This window comes from Schistocerca americana, chromosome X, assembly GCF_021461395.2.
Source record: "Schistocerca americana isolate TAMUIC-IGC-003095 chromosome X, iqSchAmer2.1, whole genome shotgun sequence".
Taxonomy (NCBI): Eukaryota; Metazoa; Arthropoda; class Insecta; order Orthoptera; family Acrididae; genus Schistocerca; species Schistocerca americana.
In genome coordinates, this window is record NC_060130.1 from 281,911,229 (window position 1) to 281,938,541 (window position 27,313).

Here is a 27,313-nt window from a genome sequence, read left to right on the forward strand (position 1 = left end):
AACTCATTTGTAATTATTAAATTTCAAAACAAAGTATAGTATTAACAGTAGTTTATAATCAGTGTTAAAACAATATCACTAGAAGCTTCTGTAAAGTTTAGAAGGTAGGAGACGAGATACTGGCAGAAGTAAAGCTGTGAGGACCGGTCGTGAGTCGTGCTTCGGTAGCTCAGATGGTAGAGCACTTGCCCGCGAAAGACAAAGGTCCCGAGTTCGAGTCTTGCTCGGGCACACAGTTTTAATCTGCCAGGAAGTTTCATATCAGCGCACACTCCACTGCAGAGTGAAAATTATCATTCTGGAAACATCCTCCAGGCTGTGGCTAAGCCATGTCTCCGCAGTATCCTTTCTTTCAGGAGTGCTAGTTCTGCAAGCTTCACAGGAGAGCTTCTGTAAAGTTTGGAAGGTAGGAGACGAGATACTGGCAGAAGTAAAGCTGTGAGGACCGGTCGTGAGTCGTGCTTTGGTAGCTCAGATAGTAGAGCACTTGCCCGCGAAAGGCAAAGGTCCCGAGTTCAAGTCTCGGTCAGGCACACAGTTTTAATCTGCCAGGATGTTTCAAGTTTTTATATTATTGTAATGTGTAAAACATAGTAGGTAGGAATTTCTAACTCACATCTGTATATTTAATAATAATAATAATAATAATAATAATAATAATAATAACTAAAACTTATAAAGGTCCACCACGAGCCCATATTTACAAATTAAAGTAAATTTAAAATGACTCATTCCACATCATTATGATTTATCATTCAAATGATCCATGGAACATGAAACTAACTAACTAAAATTGGCCTGTAAGCCAAAACATAGACAAAAATTGTCTTTTCTTTTGTAGTTATTTACAATATTTCACAAAGAACCCACTGACAAGTCAGTTAAAAAGAAAAAGTTGTATTTTTAGACATGCATTTTCTTTCTTTTTTGTACTCCTTAGTGATTGTAAAGTATTCATTCACAAAATATAGATTTTCCAGAATAACACCAGATTGTAAGTATTCAATTTACAGTAGTACAAGTATGTAATTTTTTACTATGAAGATAGAAAACTACTAAAATGAAACTTGTCATTCAGTTCTCTGCTCTTAAAAGAATTATTTCAAAGTGTGGTAGATGTTAACTGATTTGCAGTGAGATTAAAAACCACTCAAGAGTACTATGATTGGTTAGTATTAATTTTTTTTTGTGGGTGTCGCCTATATTGTGCTTAATAATGATGGAAATTTTTATTGTTAGTACAGTGATATAAATCACCAGGTATTGTAGTGTGCTGTTTAACGCTAGAACCATGGAAGCCGTCAAACTGACCGTTTTGAAATTTTGTCTGTCTGTAACTACAGCAGCCTTTTTTTATTATAAATATTTGAAATTTTGTGACTTTTACTTCGTTTCAGCAGAGATTGCACTATAGATAATACAGACTTCTGGGTTTATTCATTGCTTTTATTTCTCACTGTATGTCTAGCCATACATTTCTTTCCACATCTGTGTCACTTGAGAGTACTGCACGTGACTGTGATGTGATGCCACAACCCTTGCTGAAGCTTCTGAGCTGATTATTTTGTCTCAGTTTACCTAAAGCACTTGGTTGTGTGCAAGTTGTAATACAGATATTGAAAATAGCTTGCAATTTGTCACACAAGAAAGTACTAATTTTTGCACTTTGGCATCAGTGAGCAGGTCAGTAAGACTCAAAACCAACATTTTCTTTGGTATCAAAAGTTTTGAATCATCTCAGTGAAAATTGTTCCATGCTTTACAGCATAGAACAAAGCATCACAATTGATAAAAAAAAAACTGTTTCCCATTAAGGCCAGAGGCAGAATTACCCAATACATGTCTAGCTAGATAAAATTTGGCAAAAAATTTTGATTAGCAGCAGATACAGATACTAAATGTCTGTTGGATGCATGAACATCAACCAGAGAATTAGATCCTTTCCAAATGTGTTGTCATGAAGCTTAAAGTTCAATTCCTTATTGACGGAAGGAATGTGGCAACAGATCATTTCCTCACTTCTTAGCATCTGGTCAAAATAATAAAAACTTGCATCCAGGGCTCATATGAAAATGGACTCTCAGACCCATTGCACTCAGAACCAAAGATCCGAGTGACCTCCCAGCAGTAGTGTCCCATACTAGGAGGAATACTCTCCCTTACATTCTACAATATTTTTTCTGGTTGTGTGATTAGCATACTGGACTTGAAATCAGGAGGATGAAAGTTCAAATCTGGGTCTAGCCATCCAGATTTAGGTTTTCTATGAGTTACCTAAATCGCTTTTGACAAATTTTCAGGACAGTTTCGTTGAAAGGGCACAGCTCATTTCCTTCCCCATCCTTGAAACAATCTGAGTTTGTGCCCTGTCTCTAGTGACTTCAATGTTGATTAGATGTTAAACCGTAATCTTCCATCCTTTCTTTCTAGTTGTGTCTGTTCATCTTTACAGCCAGTTCAAATCCTTCATGTCTTCAGTAAATTATTTGATAGCAAATTTCATTTCTTTTTGTAACACCCTTTGTCCCATGTTAAAAAATACCTAACATTGCCAAGAATGTTCCTCTCTAAAAACATTCCTGTGTAATCTTGAGTAGTGTTTAGTTTTTTGATATCTACAAGATTTAAAACCCTGTTGATACATAAATAGTATCAAATTTTCAGCAGTCCCCTCCATTGTACTGTTATCTTGATGTATAGACAAAACCACATGCAGGGTGCACATTTCATATATCTCGGATACAATCTTACAGTTCCTTAACACTTACTAGTAAAATATTCTGTGTATCAAATTCTCATGTTAACTAATGACTAATGAGAACATTTCTGTATTTCAGGCATGGGCAAAACATTCATTGCTGCAGTATTGATGTACAATTTTTATCGTTGGTACCCTCAAGGAAAAGTTGTTTTTATGGCCCCAACTAAACCACTTGTTCATCAGCAAGTAAATGCTTGCACTAATTTTACTGGTTTACCTAAAGATTCTATAACTATTATGACAGGTAAGTTCTAAGAACTAGAAGAATTATAATTTTTTATTAAGTACAATATTTTGTATTATTTGTATTTTTACATTTTTTCCCATCTCTTCTCATATATAGTATTCTTTTCCTCCTTAACTTTCTTTTAATTTATTTACTTCTTCACTGATTTCCACTATTCAGTCCTAATTCCTATAGCTAAGCTAAATTAGGATCTAGGTGAGGAGATAGTATACTGTGTGTTAAGCCCGTGTGACACTCATGTATACCTGGTAAAATAACAGCACCTAAAAAACTGGGAAAACAGAAAATTAGCTATAAAAACTATTTAACATAGAGGATCTCAGCAAAGCAATAAATAATGGTAAAAATGGTAAAGCATCTGGCCTCAATAATATTTAGGTTGAGCAATTCAAAATGTTTGATAGCACAGAATGTAAGTGATAAGTGGAGTTCTTGAACAGCTACACCAAATCTCACAAGCTACCAAAAATCTGTAAAAATGTGGGAGTTATTACCTTTTTAAAACCGTGCCAGAGTTACATGCTCATCTCACTGCTCTGGCTTATGTATAAGCTGTTCAAAAGAATGATCCTCCACAGATTAATAGGTACCATTGAGCCATATTTAATGCCACAACAAACCATGTTCAGAGCTGGTGAGAGCTGCACATCCCAAGTTCTGAATTTGACACAGCATATTGAGAATGGTTTTGAAGAATGGAAAATTATGGGGACAATGTTTATAGACCTGACAGCTGCCTATGATACAATCAACCGCAGAATACTTTTTTAAAAAGTTTACCGAATAACTTAAAACTTTAAATTTACCTGCTTTAAAGAAAATCTTTTCCAGAAGTGCAGATACTTTGTGGATTTTAAATGACATATACAAGTCGATGAAGGATATATAGAAATAGACTGACTTAAGGAATGTACTGGCTCCGACACTATTTAAGATGTATACTAATGACTAACCCCTGTGAAACAAGACAGGGAGCTTCATTTATGCAGACAGTGTTGCTGGACACAAAATTTCAGGAGTGTCAAGAAAAATCTGTCCAAAGCCTTTACAGGACTGACAGCTATTATTATATTAAAAAAAAACCTCTTGCTAAATCTTGCCAAAAACCATACTTGTCTGCACCTTCTCCCTAAAAAAATCAAGCATAAAAAACTCTGCAGATTGAGTGAGGGGGACCCAGTTAAAACACAACCCCGCACTAAAATACATGGTAGTAACACTAGACAGGGCACTCATGTATATGAAACATTGTTACAACGCAATCACACAATTCAGTATTAGACTTCAAATTTATGTTTACTGTTGTTGTGGCTGCTTTTGAAAATCAGGACTTTCCAAAGTGTGGTTATTTACTCAACGATGTTAATGTGATCTGACTCTCCACATTTTCGAATGCTTCCAGTATTTATAAGCTTCCTAACAGCTAAATATTTAATTGGTGGTGCAGTTTAAAATAATTGTTATTTTGAGATACTGCTCTGTTGTTAGCGCACAAAAAGTGAGCATTGTTAAGCTGAACTTCTGTGGGTACTGATTTATTTATGATACAAAATAAGTAGACACTATGACCGTGACTCTTGTGTACATTATTGTATCTTGTCCATCTAGTTACACAGCATACAGTTCTCATAGTTCTTTCACGCAACAACTGTGTTGGGATCGACATATTGAAAAATTCATACTTGTCCTTTTGGATCCTGTGACACTGTATCAGAATAAAAATTTGATGTAGAAGACAGAACAAGATTTTGAAGAGATGTATAAATATTCAAAGCATGTAATAAGAAGGGTGTCACTTAGAAGCACAGTGCTGAATAAATAAAAAGGTACAAACTAGGAGTCTAAATTAAAACAGTTATCTCAAATTCCAAAGCACTAGTGTTGAACTGTAGCCTATTAACAAGTGAAAGGTGGAAGCCAAAAACTGGAAACACCCATAAGATGCAAGTGGTAAAATTGTAAAATTAAGAATATAACAGAGAGAGAGGGGAAGAAAACAGTGGAGGAAAATAGGTGACAAGAGTTGGAAATTATTAAATAGCAATTTTTAATAGCTATGTTAGCTAGTTGATGGTTTTGTGGCTATTTACTTTTCGTATCCTCCTGATACTGCCAATGTGATTAGGAGAGAAGCATATCATGTACTGACTGTGGCACATTTGCTTTAGAATAATGTTAAGTAGCTGAGTAGGCTGCTTTGCTTCTACTCAGAATTGATTCTGATATTGTTAGCTTTCTTTTTTCAAATCTGTGCATTATTGCCATAGGTGTGTGTCTTATTTTTCAGGTCAAACAAAGCGAGAATCACGTGGAAAAGAATGGGAAGAAAAGAGAGTAATTTTTTGTACCCCACAGATTTTAATGAATGATGTATCAAACAATATATGTCAAGCTGGGGATTTCAAGTGTGTGGTTGTGGATGAAGCACATAAAGCGACAGGAAACCATGCATATGTTCAGGTAATGTCTCTTTTTGTCCTCTGAAAGGTTTGACCTACTTTTATGAGAAACACTTTTTTTTCTTTACAAGAGCCCCTCTGAGGCTTGTGGTTTGGATTATAAATTTCTGCTTTTTTTCGAAATGTTTACCATTTCCAAGCCACTGATTTGACCGCACGTTGGTCACTAATCACACATTTCCAGATCCTTCACATTAAACTTCAGTCTTTCCAAACATAATTTTGAAATGTCTTTCCACAAGTGTTTACAGTTAGTTGTTTATTCACCCACAGATCATTTTACAATTATAGTAGGCATATTGCCTAAATACATCACTAAAACAATCAGAAGTTAGCAAACATAAAGGTGTAAAGTAACTTGCAAGTATAAGTTAATTTTGGCCCTTAATCAATATATTCACTATCAATTACTTCTGATGTTGGTTGTCTTTGCTTTATAAGAGTGAGATTTCAATGTGCACTTTTCTTTTTGTCATGGTATTGAGGTCAAAATGTCATTCCAATGTTTTTCAAAGCTGTGAATCGTATTAATTTTCTTGCGACTAATCATATCAAGCAACAGGACTAGTTCAGCTCTTGTTTGTGAAAGGATCTGTTGTACACACGGACAATTGAATTATGTTTCCAAGGAGTTATTTCAGCTTCATTTGATGATTGCTTTGTCAGTTTTGGTGTCCTCTTCAGATTGTCTGGATGGTTCTCCTTGGTCACAATCTGACTGGGAATTTCATTCTGTCACTACCCAGCATTTGATTAAGTTTGAACATTTCTGTGGTTCAAAATGTAATATTACACCTCTACATTCCTGACGCTGTCGAGGAGGTTGGGAGAGAAGCATGTCGTGTGTTGACTGGGACACTTTCGTCCAAGAGTAATATTACAGCAGCTGAGGGGGCTGCTTTGTGTCCACTCAAGATGGATTATAATATTGTTACCTAACCTGTAGACAAGGGCAATGCTACAGTTGTGTTGGTCGAGTAGGATAACAGTCCAAAGATGCAGCGTTTACCATCTAATCCAGTGTATCACAAACCATACCGGGATCAGAATAACGAAGTGATTGACATCTGTCTGTTTACAGGGGTGCTACCATAGCAACAGCCAATAAGAGAACGTGCTTCTGTTCCTTTCACCATTGTCAGGTCTCTCTGCTATGGCTGCTATAGCCAGCCACAAATGACACTTGTGGCCAGTAAGCTAAACAATTATGAGCCAATCCTTTGTGTGCTTTGTTTCTCTGTGCGGCAAGTTGATTTGCGCTGCAGTATATCTGAAGCTAGCAATGGAAGTGTGCAGAAAAGTGGAATTGCTAAACAGAAAGCTGAGTGATCTGCTCATGTCTTGCTCATGTTTTGTGTGCTAGGTGCACAACTATTTAGAAGAGGAGAGAGACAATAGTACGACTCTATTGCCTCTAATGATGGTAGTTAGAAAGAACTGTAGATGCCTTGAAGATACATGAAAACACTGTGAAAGTTTGTAAGGAAAAATACTCTGCAGAAGAGGAAGAGTCTGGTTCATCTAAGCTACGGATACTTGGTAAAGTAAAGGAAAGATTCGAAAGTAACAAATTTGGACTCATTCCAGCAAAATGCTGTTCATTGCCATTATATGAATACCAGGAGAGGAAAGAACATGCAACTATAAAAAACTGTGTGTTACTTTTTGCGAGGCAGGATTATTCAGTGGCAGCAAGACTTTTTTGTTAATTGTTGTCCGAGCCCTCAGTTTTTGGTACAAAAAAGTTAGTAGACAGAAAATTATAGTGGAGAGAGGTGATACCATAGCATGGTGTTGTCAGCTTTTAAGAAACATTCTTAAAGCACCATTGGAAGACATCGTGCTGCTCGACAAAATGTGGATCACTTCCAGTCATTCAATCAGAAAAGAATGGACATATGATAGTATATGTGGAAGTTGTGCTGTTCCTACGGGAAAGGGTGCAAGAGTGATTGTCTTGCACACTGGAATTTCATCTCATTTCATACCCAACAGTCTCCTTATTTACAAATTGAGAAAAAACAAGTGGCTACCACTAGGAAATGAACTGTAATAGTTTTCTGAAGTGGTTTAAGGGGCAACTATTAATTATTGGTAAACTTAAATCGGCCATCAGTCATTGTAATGGATATGCCCCATATCATACAGATAAAGATAAAACATCAGTGATGGCAACGAATAAATGGCTGCGAACTAAGTGGCATAATTTGTCTTTATTTTAGTGTTTCACATTTTTGAGTAAATGGTATCTACCGCATTTCCACAATAAATCTCATCTTGTTATTAAGGAATTCCCCTCTGCACAAGTACAATGAGTATATGCACACTGCAGTGATTGGCAAGTACTTAAGAAGTTTATATTATTAGGTTGGTGGGTAAGTTAAGCAACAAGGATATTACAACCCTATAAAGCGAACTCAGTACTGCACATTAAAAGGCAATGTGAGAAGAAAGTCGGTATGGAACTGCACGGCTGTTGCTGTTACAGTCATAGTGCATGAGCATGCACAGTCGAATCAACAACATTGCCCCCTTCCACACTCAGCTGTGCTTTGCTGTCAGTCACTTTCTTATTCTGACCCAACAAAAAGTGTTGCTAGGAAGACTAACAACCTCCTGCAGAGAAGTTCTGTGTTGCAACAGACTACCAAGAGTCTTAAATTATGCTGTTCTCCCTTGATTATGTGGCCTTCCAAAGATGCACAAGGAAGGTTTTCCTCTTATACATGTTTGCAGTAAAATTGGTGCTCCAACATACCGTGTAGCAAAACACCTTGCTATTCTGCTGAGCCCACTAGTAGGTTGGTGTCTGCATCACATGAATAACTCAGCTGATTTCTTACTTCTATTTAAGGGACTATGTTTGAATGACTCTGATATTTTAGTAAGTTTTGATGTGGTCTTTCTCTCCACTCCCATTCCTCTGCTTAAATGTGGTTAGGTTTAGTGTTGAATTATTCAACCTATTTAACATGTGTTGATTTTCACTAGCTTTTTATTCAGTAATCACTTCTGTGAGCAGACAGTTGGAGCTGTGATGAGGAGCCATTTGTCACATATTATTGCCAACCTGTTCATGGAAGATTTCAAGGAATGTGCATCAGAGTTGGCACTATTGAAACCTACATTCTTTTTTAGATGGACGATACTTTTGTCCATTGGCCTCATGGCAGTGAGAATTCAAACAGTTTTTTAGAACATCTGAATTTAATCCACCCGAGTGTTTGCTTCTATATGGAAGTGAAAAAGGATGGCTGCCTTCTTTTCTTTGATGTGTTCATCAGAAGGTAGGTTGATGGTATGTTGGGAAATACATTTTGTAGGAAGCCAACTCCCACTGATTTGTATCTTCAGGTTGGTACGTGTCACCATCCATCTCCATGTGAAGGGGTACTTCATAACTTGGTTAACAGGGCCCACATTATCTTTGACTCTGAAAGTTTGTCAGCTGTGTTAGCTAGCACACATTGAAGTCACCTTTCACAGGAGTGGTTACAGTGAAGACAGATCATATGCATGCAGTCCTAGTGATCAACTGTGAATGGGTAAAAATAAATGTAAAGTTCTGCTTTCTTGTCCCAGATGGGCCAATCAGGCCCAACTGATCACTGTGTCATCCTCTGCCAATGGTGTCATTGGATGTGGTATGGAGGGGCATTTGGTCAGCACACTGCTCACCTGGTCGTTGTCAGGTTTTTTGGCCTTGGAACCGTTACTAATAAGTTGATTAGCTCCTCAGTTGGCTTACTGAGGGTGATTCCTCCCACCAATGGCAAATTTCTGGCAGTAATGGGAACTGAACCTGCCCCCTACCCACACCCACACTTGGTTTAAGAATCATGAAAGAAGGCTGTATATGTGGGAGAGGTCTGGAGACACTGGAGGGTTTCAGATAGATTATATAATGGTAAGACAGAGATTTAGGAACCAGGTTTTAAATTGTAAGACATTTCCAAGGGCAAATGTGGACTCTGACCACAATTTATTGGTTATGAACTGTAGACTGAAACTGAAGAAACTGCAAAAAGGTAGGAATTTAAGGAGATGGGACCTGTATAAACTGAAAGAACCAGAGGTTATAGAGAGTTTCAGAGAGAAGAGGATCAAGTAGGTAAAAAGGTGAGAGCTAGTAGAAATCCTTGGGTAACAGAAGAGATATTGAATTTAATTGATGAAAGGAGAAACTATAAAAATGCAGTAAATGAGGCAGACAAAAAGGAATACGAACACTTCAAAAATGAGGGGGACAGGAAGCGCAAAATGACTAAGCGGGGATGGCTAGAGGACAAATGTAAGGATGTAGACGCATATATCACTAGAGGTAAGATAGATACTGCCTACAGGAAAATTAAAGAGATCTTTGGAGAAAAGAGCCCAGATGGAAAACCAGTTCTAAGCAAAGAAAGGAAAGCAGAGAGGTGGAAAGAGTATATCGAGGGTCTGTAGAAGGGTGATGTACTTGAGGGCAGTATTATGGAAATAGAAGAGGATGTAGGTGAAGATGAAACGGGAGATATGACACTGGGTGAAGAATTTGACAGAGTACTGAAAGACCTAAGTCGAAAAAGGCCCCAGGAGTACCTAGACAACATTCCATTAGAACTACTGATAGTTTTGGTAGAGCCAGCCTTGACAAAACTCCACCATCTGGTGAGCAAGATGTATGAGATGGGTGAAATACCCTCAGACTTCAAGAAGAGTATAATAATTCCAATCTCAAAGAAAGCAGGTGTGAAAATTACCAAACTATCAGTTTAATAAGTCACGGCTGCAAAGTACTGACACAAATTCTTTTCATACGAATGGAAAAACTGGTAGAAGCCGACCTTGGGGAAGATCAGTTTGGATTCCATAGAATTGATGGAACACGTGAGGCAATACTGACCCTATGACTTATCTTAGAAGATAGGTTAAGGAAAGACAAACCTACATTTCTAGCATTTGTAGACTTAGAGAAAGCTTTTGACAGTGTTGACTGGAATACTCCCTTTCAAATTCTGAAGGTGGCAGGGTTAAAATACAGGGAGCGAAATGCTATTTACAATTTGTACAGAAACCAGATGGCAGTTATAAGAGTCGAGGGACATGAAAGGGAAGCAGTGGTTGGGAAGGGAGTGAGACAGGGTTGTAGCCTCTCCCCGATGTCATTCAATCTATATATTGAGCAAGCAGTAAAGGAAACAGAAGAAAAATTTGGAGTAGGTATTAAAATCCATGGAGAAGAAATAAAAACTTCAAAGTTTGCTGATGACAGTATAATTCTGTCAGAGACGACAAAGGACCTGGAATAGCAGTTGAACGGAATGGACAGTGTCTTCAAAGGAGGGTAAAAGATGAACATCAACAAAACCAAAATGAGGGTAATGGAATGTAATCTAATTAAATCAGGTGATGCTGAGGGAATTGGATCAGAAAGTGAGACATGTAAAGTAGTAGCTGAGTTTTGCTATTTGGGGAGTAAAATAACTGATGATGGTCTAAGTAGAGAGGATATAAAATGTAGACTGGCAGTGGCAAGGAAAGTTTCTGAAGAAGAGAAATTTATTAACGTAGAGTATAGATTTAAGTGTCAGGGAGTCTGTTCTGAAAGTATTTGTATGGAGTGTAGCCATGTATGGAAGTGAAATGTGAACGATAAATAGTTTTGGCAAGAAGGGAATAGAAGCTTTCAAAATGTGGTGCTACAGAAGAATGCTGAAGATTAGATGGGTAGATCACACAACTAATGAGGAGTTACTGAATAGAATTGGGGAGAAGAGGAATTTGTGGCACAACTTGACTAGAAGAAGGAATCGGTTGGTAGGACATGTTCTGAGGCATCAAGGGATCACCAATTTAGTACAGGGCTATTACAAATGATTGAAGCGATTTCATAAATTCACTGTAGCTCCATTCATTGACATATGGTCACGACACACTGCAGATACATAGAAAAACTCATAAAGTTTTGTTCGGCTGAAGCCGCACTTCAGGTTTCTGCCGCCAGAGCGGTCGAGAGCGCAGTGAGACAAAATGGCGACAGGAGTCGAGAAAGCATATGTCGTGCTTGAAATGCACTCACATCAGTCAGTCATAACAGTGCAACGACACTTCAGGACGAAGTTCAACAAAGATCCACCAACTGCTAACTCCATTCGGCGATGGTATGCGCAGTTTAAAGCTTCTGGATGCCTCTGTAAGGGGAAATCAACGGGTCTGCCTGCAGTGAGTGAAGAAACGGTTGAACGCTTGCGGGCAAGTTGCACGCGTCGCCCGCGGAAGTCGACGAATAAAGCAAGCAGGGAGCTAAACGTACCACAGCCGACGGTTTGGAAAATCTTAAGGAAAAGGATAAAGCAGAAGCCTTACCGTTTACCATTGCTACAAGCCCTGACACCCGATGACAAAGTCAAACGCTTTGAATTTTTGGCGCGGTTGCAACAGCTCATGGAAGAGGATGCGTTCAGTGCGAAACTTGTTTTCAGTGATGAAGCAACATTTTTTCTTAATGGTGAAGTGAACAGACACAATGTGCGAATCTGGGTGGTAGAGAATCCTCACGCATTCGTGCAGCAAATTCGCAATTCACCAAAAGTTAATGTGTTTTGTGCACTCTCACGGTTTAAAGTTTTCGGCCCCTTTTTCTTCTGCGAAAAAAACGTTACAGGACACGTGTATCTGGACATGCTGGAAAATTGGCTCATGCCACAACTGGAGACCGACAGCGCCGACTTCATCTTTCAACAGGATGGTGCTCCACCGCACTTCCATCATGATGTTCGGCATTTCTTAAACAGGAGATTGGAAAACCGATGGATCGGTCGTGGTGGAGATCATGATCAGCTGTTCATGTCATGGCCTCCTTGCTCTCCCGACTCAACCCCATGCAATTTCTTTCTGTGGGGTTATGTGAAAGATTCAGTGTTTAAACCTCCTCTACCAAGAAACGTACCAGAACTGCGAGCTCGTATCGACGATGCTTTCGAACTCATTGATGGGGACATGCTGCGCGAAGTGTGGGAGGAACTTGATTATCGGCTTGATGTCTGCCGAATCACTAAAGGGGCACATATCGAACATTTGTGAATGCCTAAAAAAACTTTTTGAGTTTTTGTATGTGTGTGCAAAGCATTGTGAAAATATCTCAAATAATAAAGAGCTGTGAAATTGCTTCAATCATTTGTAATAACCCTGTATTTGAGGGCAGCGTGGAGGGTAAAAATCATAGAGGGAGACCAAGAGATAAATACACTAAGCAGAGTCAGGAGGATGTAGGGTTTAATAGTTACTTGAAGATGAAGATGCTTGCACAGGATAGAGTAGCATGGAGAGCTTCTCTCTCTCTCTCTCTCTCTCTCTCTCTCTCTCTCTCTCTCTCTCTCTCTCTCTCTGTGTGTGTGTGTGTGTGTGTGTGTGTGTGTGTGTGTGTGTGGTGTTTCACACTTCACGTCTTCAAATACAGGATGTCATTTGGGATATTATGTATCATTCACATAAGATGCCTACCATCCAAGCAATCTCATCACTCAATTTTGTTGCATTTCCTCCAGAATAAACCTCAGTTAGGCATCTGAAACAGGTCTTGTATGCAGTACTAATTTGGCATCTTTGAATTCATAAATTCAGCAATAAATAAGATCATCAGAATATTTCTCGTTTCAACCTGTATTTGGCCTGAGGCTGCATTTTTAGAATAAGTATGTTTTATCAGTGCCCATTCCTTACATACACTGATGAGCCAAAACATGACTGCTGTCTACTGTTAGAATGAATGACACCTGGTGTTGTTGTGGGCATGTAACCTAATAAGGAAAATATGTATATAAGCAGAGCAGAGATGAGTAGGGTATCATTCTAGCATCGATATGCTCTGCAAATTGGGAAGACCACTGGAATAAGAAACTACAAAAAGGCCAGATTGTCATCATCCAACATCTGGGAACAAGCATCTTGAAAACAGTGAAGCTGTTCGCATGTTACTATCTTGAGCATCAATAAAAACTGGTGGAATTACTGTGAAACAATGAATGGGTGACACGGTGTTGGACGTTCACATCATAACAGAACATGGGAGTCAGAGACTGTAAAACGGGATAGGTGGTGACATGTGGCAGATCTGACAGCAGAGTACTGTGCTGGTGCAGGGATGAGTGTTTTAGAGGACACCATTCAGCAGACATTGTTGAATATTGTGCCCTGCAGCAGATGACCCCTACATGTTTCCATGTTGACTTAACTACATCATCAGTTATTGCAATGGGAGTAGGACATCAAGATTGGAGTGTGAATCAATGGGAACATGTTGCCTGGTGGGATGAATTGCATTTCTTGTTACATCTGGTTGGTGTTCCTGTCTGGATATGCTGTCATACAGGCAAAAGACTTGCTCAACCATACATTGTGCCATGAAAGCAGGTCAATGGGGGCATTATTATTCTATAGCAGACATTCACCTGGGTTTTCATGCAAGTTATGGTTGTAACTGAAGGCACTGTGGGAGTTGTGGGCTACTTGGACATTATTGTGACCCACCTGCATCCCATTATGCTTGATGTCTACCCTAGTGGTAATGGATTCTTCCAGTAGGGTAACTGCCAATGTCACAAGGCCAAACTCATGCTTCAGTGGTTTAAGAGGCATGATAGTGAACTTGTGTTTATGTCTTGGCCACCAAACTTTCATGATCTGAACCTGATGGGACATATCTGAGATTCTATTGAATGCCAGCTCCATTCTCTCGGACCACTGGTCTATAATTTATGTAAATAACATATCCTGTGCGTAGACAACAGTTGCTTCATACTTCCAGGGGCTTGTCGAATCCATACCACACAGAATGGTTACTGTATTCTATTTCCAAGGTGGACTAATACACTATTAAGCTGGTATTTGTAGTCACTTGGCTCATCAGTTTTGTTTATTTCTATGAAATGTGACACCGATTCCTTAACATATGCAGTGACAAACAAATGGCTGTGACAATTGGTTGGCAGTTTGATCAAATTCATAATAATGATTAAGCTTACAGATGCCGCTTAACGAAACTTGGCATTATTTCAGGGAAATTTACCAGACTTGGAAAATCTCTATCTTTTAGTTACAAGCAGTGTTGACTACACTTACACTGCTGACCCTCAGGAGTTGTATATAATAATAATAATAATAATAATAATAATAATAATATTTATTCAACATCGAATAATCAAATACAATCCCTAGAAATAATACAGTTTCAGGACATCATACAGATTTTTCTTCTGAATACGTCAGTTTATAAATTACAAACTAAAGATTTATTTGTATTAATAAATTTTACATTTTGATGGATTTTACATTTGGTAGTATACAATCACGATATTACAAATACTGTTTTTATCAACATTATATTGGTTGTAGGTTACTTAAAACTATGAGCTTGACATACTTATGAAGCACTTTTCATATGGATATAATACTCGTCTAGGGAATAAAAAGGGTTTTCAATTAGAATTCTTTTTAGCTGATCTTTTAATTTGTTAGTAGGAAGGGCTGTGAGACTTTTTGGTAGGGCATTGGCCAGCTTCAGCCCAGCATGAAGTGCATTTTTTTTTCATATAAAGCTGTTCTGTGGCTATTTACATGGTATCTGAACTTTTGCCTTGTATCATACTGGTGCAGGTCACAGTTGAAATTTGGATTTATTGTTTTCACAAGCAATATAACTTTCAATATGTATACACCTATAATGGTAAGCACACCTAATTTTGGGAACAGATTCCGACATGATTCTCGAGGTTTGGCACCACAAATAATTCTGATAACTTTTTTCTGTAGTATTAATGATGTACTTAGGTTGGCTTGAGTTGTTGCACCCCATATTTCTACAGCATAGTTTAAGTTTGATGAGAATAGGGCATGATAAGCAGTTTTTAGTACACAAATGTCCTTACAATATTTGCTAATCATATTTATAGCAAACACATTCTTCGACAGCTTACATGCTAAGGAATCAATATGCATGTCCCATTTGAGGCTGTCCTGGATTGTAATTCCCAAGAACTTTGTCCATTTTTCCTTTTTTACAATGTCATTTCCTATGGATAATTTAATGTCAAATTCTATTTGTTTCCTTGTGTTAAATTCCATCATTGCAGTCTTTGAAGCACTTACATTTAGGTGGCTTTCATTAAAATACTTGACTATTTCATTAGTTACACTGTTGCACTGTACCTCCAGACTCTCATAGTCTTTGTGTTTACACACTATTGATGTGTCATCTGCATACAATATTTTTGTACAGTTAGGAGAACAATACTGTATATCATTAACATAAATCAAGAAAAGAAGGGGTCCCAAGACAGAACCTTGAGGCACTCCATATTTGATATCAGTAATTTTAGATTTGTAAGACCCACTGTTTGTTTTAAGCAAGACAAATTGTTTTCTATTGCTCATATACGATTTTATTAGCTCATAGCCAGTTCCTCTGATACCCAGGTTCCACAGCTTGTCAAGTAATATGGTGATGTTGACACAATCAAAAGCTTTTTCTAGGTCAAGGAACACTCCAGTTACATACTCCTTGTTCTCTATAGCCATTATTATTTTGTCTATTAATTGTGCTGCTGCTACTGATGTTGACTTGTTTTTCATAAAGCCATTCTGATTTTCAAATATTGAATTGTGTTGACTCAGGAATGTCATTAGTCTAGTATAAATAACTTTCTCAACTACCTTAGAAAATACAGGTAAGATTGAGGTGGGGCGGTAGTTTTCAATTTTAGATTTATCACCTTTCTTGTGAATCGGGGTTACTTGTGCTGTCTTTAGACTATCTGGGAAACAACCTGATGCAATTACATCATTTACTGCTGTGGCTATGGCATCAGATATGTTGTCTATGCATCTTTTCAGTGTACTGATAGACAAACCATCATAGCCTGCTGATTTTATATTTTTTAATGACATTACTATGTTTTTGACTTCCTTGTTATTGGTTGGGGCCAAGTATATGGTTTGTTTGATTGGAATGCCCCTATATCTATGCTGAAGATTCTTAAAATGGTCATTGACAGATTTTCCAACTAAAGAAAAGTACTCATTAAAAACATTTGCAATCTGACATTGACATTTCATGATATGCCCTTTATGGTTTATAGTAAAATCACTTGTTGATCTGTCCTTACAATCCCTAAAGCTATTTATTACTTTCCAAACAGCTAAACCTGTGTTAGTAGAGTTTCTTAACATTGTGGCTACATATTTACTTTTAGTTTCTAGCAGAAGATCTTTATAGTAATCCTGATAGTTCTTAAATTCTACCTTTAGTCTATTATTATTGTTGTTATTTATCACTGCATATTGGAAAAGTCTAAGTTTCTCTCTTGCTGTTTTTACTTCTTGATTTATCCAGTTATTTTTTTGTATCTTTTTGCAGTCATTTACTGTAAAGGCCATTTCTGGACATGAGACATTGAAGCAATGATAAAAATCTGATGAAAACTCACTGAAAGTAATGCTGTTTTTTTCACCCCATTGTAGGCTTTTTAGCAAACTGTTGAAATCTTTAACATTGTCATCATTGGTCATTCTTTTTGTCACATATTGTTTCTCTTTTCTATTGACATGAAGATTTTCAGCTTCTATCAATACCTGTACTGCATACCACATTAAAGAGGATATCCAGAAAACACCATTAATGGAACATTCATTTCATCTGTTCAAGAATATGACAAAATCTGCAGTACAGTTGCCTTTTTATGTTAACAGGAACAGTATGTAACTTCTTAGACTAAATAGCGAGACACTTTGTGATAAAGACTCATTTTCTGGTGACTGAAATATTTTGTGAGACTATTTAAGTGAGCTGTCAGTTTATTGAATGATCCACATGCAAAAACTTTCTGTGGCATTATATAAGTAAAAAACAGTGCTATAATTTTGATTTTCATCATTATATCTGAAAAATTTTATTCACTGTGTCACTGAGCCAGGTGGTACAGTGATTAAGGCACTGTACTTGCATATGGGAGGTGTATAATTGAGGATCAGATCCTCATCCACTTATGGATTTTTTGTGATTTCCCTAAATTGATTAAGGCAAATGCTGTGGTGTTTCTTGTGAAAAGGCCAGAGCTAATTTCATTTGTTATCCATGTGTGGTCCAATATTGTGTTCCATATCTTATGCCATATTCATTGAACATATGTTTACCCTTAATCTTCCTTCCATAATTCACTATACATAATGCAAAACAAATTAGTGCATCAAATTATACATTGATGCCATGCACAGAAATTGAAACAAAAACATACAATCGTTGAGTATAATTAAGAAACTTCAAGAAATAGTAAATTATGTTTCAGAAGTCAGTTATCAATTTATTTTGAATAAATCGTCAATAAATGCAGCACTGTTGGTAGTGACTTTGTTACCATATGTGAATTGCTTTCTGCAGAAAGGCAACTAATCCAAAATTTATGTTTCCTTTTTTTCACGATTATGGTTCTGAGTGGATCAGTGCATTTTTCACCATGAAAAGGAAACCTTTTTGCTCGTTAACATGGGTCTGGAAATGCCGTCAATTTTCCATGTACTGCAGATAGGGAACTAGTCCAGGACATGTTGGTGGAAGAAGGAAAGGTACTATACAGTGACTGACATTTTTGAAGCCATGAAACATTCCTCAAAAAATGATAACATGTTTTCCATTTCTCAAATAAAAATGTATTCTTTTATCGACTACAGTTCCTGGTGGCCTACCTTTTATAAAAGAACCTGGCTGAGCGATTATTCATATTGTAAAGTCATTCCTAGATGTCAGAAATGGATTCTCGTTATTTTGAAATACCATGAGAAGACCTTTTCAGCTGAAAATCCACGTAGAGTTATGTGTGACATGAATATTGCTGGGTTGACAATGGACAATTTTAGGCTGAGAAAAAGCTGAACAAACTTTGAAACTTCCTTCAAAGAAAGCCAACAGATCCGTACTGCCTATAAATAAGAAAATGGATGATATCAAGAAACCTTTGGTTTATATCCCTCAAGACAAGATGCAGTTTTGGAATTCAGTTACATTGTGGCCAGAAACAATAGCATCTCATGATGTAGATGAGAATAAATGAGTAATACAACCATACAAAATTCAAGTATTATTCAGAAATATGCAACAAACAATGTTTTAAAACAAGTAGCTTAACTCGAAAATTACCTGAAAATCCAGTGCACTGCAGAAAGAGAACCTGTCCTACACAAACAAAGTCGTTCCCCTCTTTCTCCATACATCATACTTGACTTCTACCTTTGTGTAATAAACAAGTATACCTACATCAAGAAACCAGAAATACATGTCAAGAGAGAAATTGCACTAAATTGATTTTACACGATTTTTTTTCTCTCTTCTGTAGAAGTAGGAAATTTGGACATACTGCCTTTCTACAGTAAGTGGTTCATATATTCTATTACACAGACAGCTTCCCAGATTCTAATTTTGTAATAATGCTTGCCACATCTATAAACTTTATACAGTTAAGTCTTAAATGATGCTAAATAGTGACCTCCAAGCCATTATTGTCTTTTTGATGTCTTTGCACAGAGTGTATACACCGTGGTACAATGAGGAAATGTGGAGAAAATGTGGGAATTCTTTCATCGAGGAGAAATCCGGGAAAAACCTGGAAATTTTTTAGAATTCTGGGAATTTTTCTTTACTTTGGTTTTTAGTTAAATTTTTGTAAGCTTGAGTGGTAAGAACTGATATTCTAACAAAAAAGTTTTACTTTGGCCCGCTACTGTGGTATAGTACTATTGCAATAAAACAAACGAGATGATAACACTAGAATAAAACTTGCTGCAGAGAAAATGCGCCATTTACAACAACAAAATGCAGTGTACACACAAACATCTGCCGACAGCAATATGCAGTACTTCGTAAGAACAAACTGCTTTCAATGTGTCTTTCTGGCGAGAATTGTTTCAGTGAACGTGATGACACAACTGTGTACATTTCTAACAGGTCATAGGAAAATATTGTAAATGGTGGTTTGAGAAACGTTACTTTCAAAGTAAATTTCTTTTACTCAAGATGAATTATGTTACATGTGGGAGTGTGTGATGAATTTCTTGAATCATGGAACATTAGACTCTCATTCAAAACTTAGCACTGATGTATTGTATTGTATTGTATTGTAATTTATTGGTCCTGTGAATCATACACTGTACTGGGGTACATAATGATATAGGACAAGTCAAATAATTTACAATAAAGTTTAGCAGAAAAAAGCTGTTGTATGGTTTTCAGTATATAGCAATATAACTCTAACATATGGGAATAACATTTCACAAGTAAATTTTACACGCACACATTTCATACTTTCAGCCTTGATTATACAGACACACACATATATGTAATAGACCACATACAATACACAGATAAATCTAATGTACACATTTCTTATTTTGGCCTTAATTGTATAAACTATTTAAATTTTTCACATATTTACATTGTAGATATAAATTCATCAGCACTATAGTAACAATTCTGTAGCAAGTAGTCACTCACTGAAGTTTTGACTTTATGCATGCCAGTTATTGCCTTAATTTCTTTAGGTAGTTTGTTATACAGTTTTTTTTTCCTGCTTGCAAGGGTCCTTTTTGTTTTAGTGTTGTATGTGAAAACTACATACGTAAATCTTGATTATTTCTTGTGTTGTATGAATGGATATTTTGGTTTTTTGGAGCAATCTTGTTATTTTCGTCTATGATTTTCCTTATAAACATTATTGTTTCTAGGATATATAGGCATGGTAATGGAAGAATATGAAGCTTTTTAAATGAGGGTTTGCATGAAGATCAAGGTGCTAAGCCTTCTATGGCTCTTATAATTCTTTTTTGTGCAATAAAACAGCTTTTGCTGGGTGGTGAATTTCCCCAGCAAATTAAACCATATCTTAGTAATGATTCTGCTTGGGCATAGTACACATTTTTTATGGCTTGCATAGATGTGCATCCAGCAAGAATTTTTATACTATAACAAATGGTATTTAATTTACTACATAGGTGTTGTGTGTGTTTCTGCCATCTTAGGTCATCTTGGATCCAAACTCCCAAAAATTTGGTGCTATTTACAATTTCAAGTCTTTTGCCTAACAGTTCTATGGTTGCAGTTAAAGGCTGTTTATTCTGCACTGTGTGTAGATGCATAGTGTTTGTTTTATGTGTGTTTGTTATTAAGTTGTTCATTGCAAACCATTTTGATACATGTGTAGTGTTTTTTTTAATTTCATTTTGGAGCTCTTCTTGGGTCTTTCCTTTGATAAGTATATTTGTATCATCAGCATATTTAATGTACTTATAGTTAGGGCTGGATGGTTCTAAGTCATTTACAAACAGCAAGAACAGGATCGGTCCCAGTACGGAACCCTGCAGCACACCGTATTTAACACACTGTTTTTCTGATTGATAGGAAGTTAATTTTTTTCCTTCTTTGTACAAGACTTCAACTATTTGGTGTCTGTTTTGTAGATATGACTTTACCCATTCATAGGCTGGGCCTCAGACACCAAGATTTTCTAGCTTTCTAAGCAAAAGACCATGGTTAATGATGTCAAATGCTTTTGAAAGATCTAGGAATATTGCTGCTATGTGTTCTTTTTTATCTTTAGAATGCATTTAAAGCTTCATTTAAGAAATCGATAATAGCTGTCTCAGTGGATTTACATTTTCGGAAACCATGCTGTGTAGCTGAGAAAAGTTTATTTTTTTCAATGAAATCTATGAGTCTTTTATAAAAGATTTTTTCAATTATTTTAGAAAAACAGATAGTAGAGAGACTGGCCTATAGTTTGTTATATCTGTTTTTTCACCCTTTTTGAACAATGGCTTCACTTTAGCTATTTTTAGCCTTTCTGGGAAGATTCCTTGAGAAAGTGAACTATTGCATATGTCTACCATGGGCTTAACTACTAAGGGTGCACATTTTTTAATGATATGGTCTGGTATGTTGTCAGTACCAGAGGAAAATTTTGATTTTAGCTCCCCTATTGTTTTTAGCATTTCCTGTTCATCTGTTGGGTGTAGGAAGAGAGACTTGTTACTAAGGATAGTTTTAATCTGATTTGCAGTGACAGCATTTTGAAAGTTTTGCTTCACCAGAATCTCAGCTGCCTCAGAGAAATATGAGTTAAAATTATTTGCTATCTGCTGGGGATCAGATATTACAGAAGTGTTTTCATTCAGTTTGATATTATGGTATTCTCTCCGTTTTACTCTTGTTTCATGCCTTACAATCTCCCATATGGCTTTCATTTTATTTTGTGCATTTGCTATGAAGGAACTATTTGCCATTTTTTTTTGCTTCTTTTATGACTTTAGTTAAAATCTTTTTGTAATTCTTAAAATAGGAATCAAATTCTGAGGATGTGGTGTGCTGTCTAGATATTTCATGAAGTAGTCTCTTTTTCTTCACAGATATTTGTATCCCTGTTGTGACGCATTTTATTTTCAGATCCTTTTTTGTGACTGTCTTTTTATGGAGTGGAAAGCAAAGTTCAAAATAATAGGTAAAACTATTAAGGAATTTATTGAACTTATCATTTGTACTTTCACATTCATAGATGTCTTCCCAAGTTTCTTTACGCAGATAGTTAAGGAAATGTTGTATATTCTGGTCATTATATTTCCTAGATGTAGTAGTTAGACATTCAGTTGAACTAAGCGGTTTTCCTAATCTTATACTAATTTTTTGGGCTGTGTGGTCCCCAAAGCCTGTATTGTGGGTTTGTGTTGTATGTTTCAAGGGCACATTTGTAAATATTTAATCAAGGATTGTGGCTGATGTTTTTGTGATGTGTGTTGGCGTTTCTATAGTAGCCTTTAAATTGAAAGTTGCTAAGAGGTTCAGTAAAGCAGTTTTTTGATTAGACTCACTTGCAAAGTCAATGTTGAAATCCCCACATATAATTAGTTTTCTATTTTTTTTGTGTAGTCTTGTGTAAGATATTTTCAAGGTTCTTTAACATAATGTTAATATTGCCAGTTGGCGCCCTGTATAGACAAATTATAGCAATTTTTTCGTCTGTGATTTCAATTCCATTTACCTCAATATCTTTCTCTATGGATAATTTTTCTACATACGGAATACATTTAAAATTTATGCTATTTTTAACATAAATGCAACTACCTCCATGTTTATACAATTTACGACAAAAATAACTACCCAATACAAAATTTGGAATGCGTAGCATATGAAGTTTCTCTTTGTCAAGCCAATGTTCAGTAAAAAATAATACAGAGGTGTTTTTCATGTCACTTTCCAACAAAATTTGAAATTCATTTACTTTGTTGGATAGGGATTGTACATTTTGATGAAATACTGTCAGGTTTGGAGTTAAACACGAGTTCTGAAACTTACTATCCTTAGTCCTTATATTTATATTGAAATTTCTGCCTGGATGATATTTTTTTATTTTCACTTTTGAATTTTCACCCCCTCCACACGGTATCAGTTTCCCTTGTTCTTGATGATTTTACAGATGTCTGTAACCATTTTACTGAAATTCATTGAGCCTAGTCTGTTTAAATGCACGCCATCCTTTCCTAAGCATTTGTCACTCAAAAATTTGTTGGTGTCAACGAATATTGTCCCGAGTTCGTCGCACTGTTCCCTGATAGCACTGTTTATGTTGCTCATATAAGAACTGCTTACTGACCTTCTGTGCAGAATTCCACTTATAACCAGTCTTGAGTTTGTGTACAATGCTTTGGCTGAAAGAATGATGTTTTTCGTCTCACTTACAATTTCTCCCTGACTGTTGCTTCGTATTGAATTCGTCCTAGAATGAATAAAAACACCTTCGTAATTGGTCTTTGGATTGTTTCCATTTTTAGTTGTAGACTGTTTTGCACTTAAGAGATTTTTAAAATGTTTGTTGAGCTGATGAGGTCGGATACCAGGGCGAACATGTATATCTCAGTTTGCTGCAACTACATTTTTTAATATAGAATCGCCAATAACAAAGAACTCCTTTTCGTTATTCTGCTTTTGTGAGGCAATTTCACGTTTCACCCTTTTATTATATGTCACTTTTTTCCAGCTGTATTTACTTACAGATTTTCCACAGTTTAAAAACCCTGCGTCTTTTTCGATTGTATTTTGCCCATGATAATTTTCACTGTTCCTTTCCACACTAGGCACAGGATTCGTTGATTGCACACTAGAATTTTCACAGTTTTTTTTCCGTGTTTAGTACTGGATTCCCACAAATACAGGGTGCCAAATCACTTTGTAACTTCGCATTTACTTCCTTAAGAGACACAATTTCACTTCTAAGCCATTTAATATCACTTTGCAGCAGTCTGATTATTTCGTCCTTTGATTTGATCATATTTTCTAGGTAGATGGTTTCACTTTGTAAACATACTGTGCACGTCCACGGAGAATCGTCGTTTATGAGTTTTAGACTTACTTTCGTGCAGCCAGAAATTGCACTTTACGCATAAGATACCTTTCATTACACGCTTGTTGCACTGTTTACGCAAAGAACTGATAGTTTTTTTTCCTTTTTGTGGCAGAGCGATGTGTCGTTACACTGTGTACCGGGCGCCATCTTTTCTAAGAGAGCCACTTAGAAAAATTTGAGGCCCAGAAGATGAGCCATTTGTGCCATTATTTAAAATTTTACTGGCACATTTTTGTTTGATGTATCTTAAAGAGTAACACCCACCAAAATGTGAAGTGAGTTGTTGAGCAGTTTCACTCGTAATTTGCTTTTCTATGGAAAAGTGCTTGACGGACCAAATGTTCAGCCAGGTAATTCATGAAATGTGCGATGCACGGTGAAATTGATAATCTTGCTTTCAGAAATAGTCAGCTGCTACAACTTAAGCTGTGCTCGTAGGATCCTGTGTAACCATACCCCCTGAAAAAATATCAAAAGCTTTTGATGAACAATATTATATGTGGAAGCTTATCTTTTCTTGTAGCTATACTGTATGTATATTCATTTAAACCATTAACTTTTACTATTTGTGTGTTCATGCTTCTTAACAGTGATGTTGGCTGACAACATCATGTGTCCTATGCTCTGAATGTCTGCTGTCTTTGGCTGGTGAGGTCATGTGACATGAGCTATGATTGGCTGACAAAAATGCATCACAATCTCAGTTTCAGTGCTTTGGAAGCTACTGTGCTGTATTGGGTGGAACTCATGTTTATATTTTCATAATACAAAAATATGCAGTGTAAATGTTGCTGCACATCAGTGACCTTTCCAAAACACACAGTTTTTTGCTTGTTTTCATTTCCTAATGTGCCAGGAAGTTCTATGGTGGTGTATAAAACATTCACCATTAAAAGGATTAATAAGGTTTACAGCTGTGAGGGAAAGTATGCTGTCACTTAACACATTAAAAATATACTTTCAACTGGGGTAAAGTCCATTTTCACCTGAGAAAAAGTGTATTTATAACTGGGAAATCCAGGAAAAACCTGGGATGCCTGATATGTGTATTGGTACCTGGCACCTCGAAACTCTTCTGTGGCAATGGTCAGGTGTCAGACAGATCCTGCACACCTCAGTGGTGAGAGAATGTGTGTGCAGTCTTAGCTTGAAAGGACTCTTTGAGGCATGTTAACACAATGGACAGTGCATACAAGCTGCATTGTCACATTCATGATTGGAGTCACAGTGTGCTCTATTGAACTGCACTGGGAGGGTACATTTATTTTTACCTCCTTTACACTATAGGCTGTACATAGAGATTTCCTGTGCTCAAAAGAGAATAGAGAAGAAGTTTCCAACAAAAAGAAACACATGCTATGCACGTCTTGATAGTGGTGGACAGCTTTTTTAAGCAGTATACATAACTTGACCTGTTGTTGAAAACAAATTGAAGGATGACTCATTAGATTTGTGTAGTCTCTTGCAGCTGTCATTGGTCAAAGTTGTTAACATCATGGTTATTTATTACTGAGTATCTAAGATTAGATAACTGCCACAGGGTCATATATGGCAGTCTGTACAGCCTTCTATTGGACTATGATTTCAGCAACAGGTTCATTAAATTGTTAATTGAATTAACTCCCCTCCCCACCCCCCCACCCCCCACCCCCACCCCCCCACCCCACTCCTGCCAATGCCACTTGTGACTTGTGTTGGATTTTCTCTCTTGTTCCTCGGTATTTAGTGACATAAGAATTGGTTTCTGCCAGTGTTATTTTTCCCCCTGAATTGTGGTTGTCATTGTCTCTGGAAATTTTTGCATTCAATAAACTCATCACATGGGTAGTCTTCAGTAGACCTCTTCCAACTGATTGCACTCCAACAGTACACCCTCATCAAAACTTAGAGAGGTCTCCCATTTGGTCTCACACATGTGGTAATCATCTCGGTTTTTTCTTATCTCTTGGAATCTTGCCAGGAACTTCCTTATTGCACCTACCCTTCATTTGCACAGTTATCTGTTCTGTGCAAATATGCTTTATTTCCACTTTGGTTTTAATCATGTCTTACTTTTCAGTCTGTTACCTGTTCCAATTGTCCATTTTCCTGTCTCTACTAGTAAATCCCAACATATCTCTCCGATGATTACATAGCGACCCTTTGTATATGATTGGTTTCCATAAAAAAGGGCATGTCTCACAACCACTAGACAGAATTGGAAATACATGCTGATTGTAAACTTCCAATTTCATACACAATGGCAATTTAGTTTTGAAACTATATTTAGTTTACCAGAAACACTCCATATTACTTTTACTTGTTTATTTATTTCCTTTTCTGTTCACTCTGTTGTCTTCAAGAACTCTAATTACAAAGCTCATCAAATGATTGTATGACTTCATTGTTGACTTGTACTGTTCCCCTTTCAGAGTACTCTGAGGTGACAAAAGTCATGGAATAGCAATACGCACATATAAATATGAAGGTAGTATAACATACAAAAGGTACAAGGGTGAGTCAAATGAAAACCTTAAATATTTTTTAAATATTATTTATTGTGCAGAAGTGGTACAAAGCTATATCACTTTTCAACACAATCTCCCCCACGCTCAATGCAAGTCCTCCAGTGCTTACAAAGTGCATAAATTCCTTTAGAAAAAAATTATTTTGGTAGGCCGCACAACCACTCATGCACCGCGTGGCGTACCTCTTCATCAGAAAGGAATTTCTTTCCTCCCATTGCGCCTTTGAGTGGTCCAAACATATGGAAATAACTTGAGGCAAGGCCTGGTGAATATGGTGGATGAGGAAGACACACAAAATGCAGGCCTGTGATTGTTGCAACTGTTGTACGGGCAGTGTGGGGCCTTGCATTGTCATGTTGCAAAAGGACACCTGCTGACAGCAGTCCACTTCACTTTGATTTGATTGCAGGTCGCAGATGATTTTTTTAGGAGATCTGTGTATGATGCGATCTGTGTATGATGCACTGGTGACAGTAGGCATGTAATGCTCCAAAATGATGCCTTTTTCGTCTCAAAAGAGAGTCAGCATAACCTTCTCTGCTGATGGTTCTGTTCGAAACTTCTTTCGTTTTGGTGATGAGGAATGGCGCTATTCCTTGCTCGCTCTCTTCGTTTCTGGTTGGTAGAAGTGAACCCAGGTTTCGTCCCCAGTAACGATTCTTGCAAGGAAGCCGTCATCTTCTCGTTCAAAGTGCCGAAGAAGTTCTTCACAAGCATCAACACATCGTTCTCTCATTTCAGGAGTCAGCTGCCTTGGCACCCATCTTGCAGACACTTTGTGAAACTGGAGCACATCATGCACAATGTGGTGTGCTGACTCATGACTAATCTGTAAACATGCTGCAATGTCATTCAGTGTCACTCAGCGGTTTTCCTTCACTATGGCTTCAACTGTTGCAATGTTCTGTGGAGTCACAACT

The 27,313-nt window shown here is 37.0% G+C and overlaps 1 protein-coding gene across 2 annotated transcripts in view; it reads left to right on the forward strand.

The window, feature by feature from the left end:
* LOC124556035 (Fanconi anemia group M protein homolog) overlaps window positions 1-27,313 on the forward strand; it is a 242,759-nt gene that overhangs the window by 74,279 nt on the left and 141,167 nt on the right. For both annotated transcript variants that reach the window (XM_047130070.1, XM_047130071.1), the window contains exons 4-5: window positions 2,838-3,005; window positions 5,296-5,468. In XM_047130070.1, the coding sequence (XP_046986026.1) occupies window positions 2,838-3,005; window positions 5,296-5,468 (341 nt within the window). The remainder of the gene's footprint in view (window positions 1-2,837; window positions 3,006-5,295; window positions 5,469-27,313) is intronic.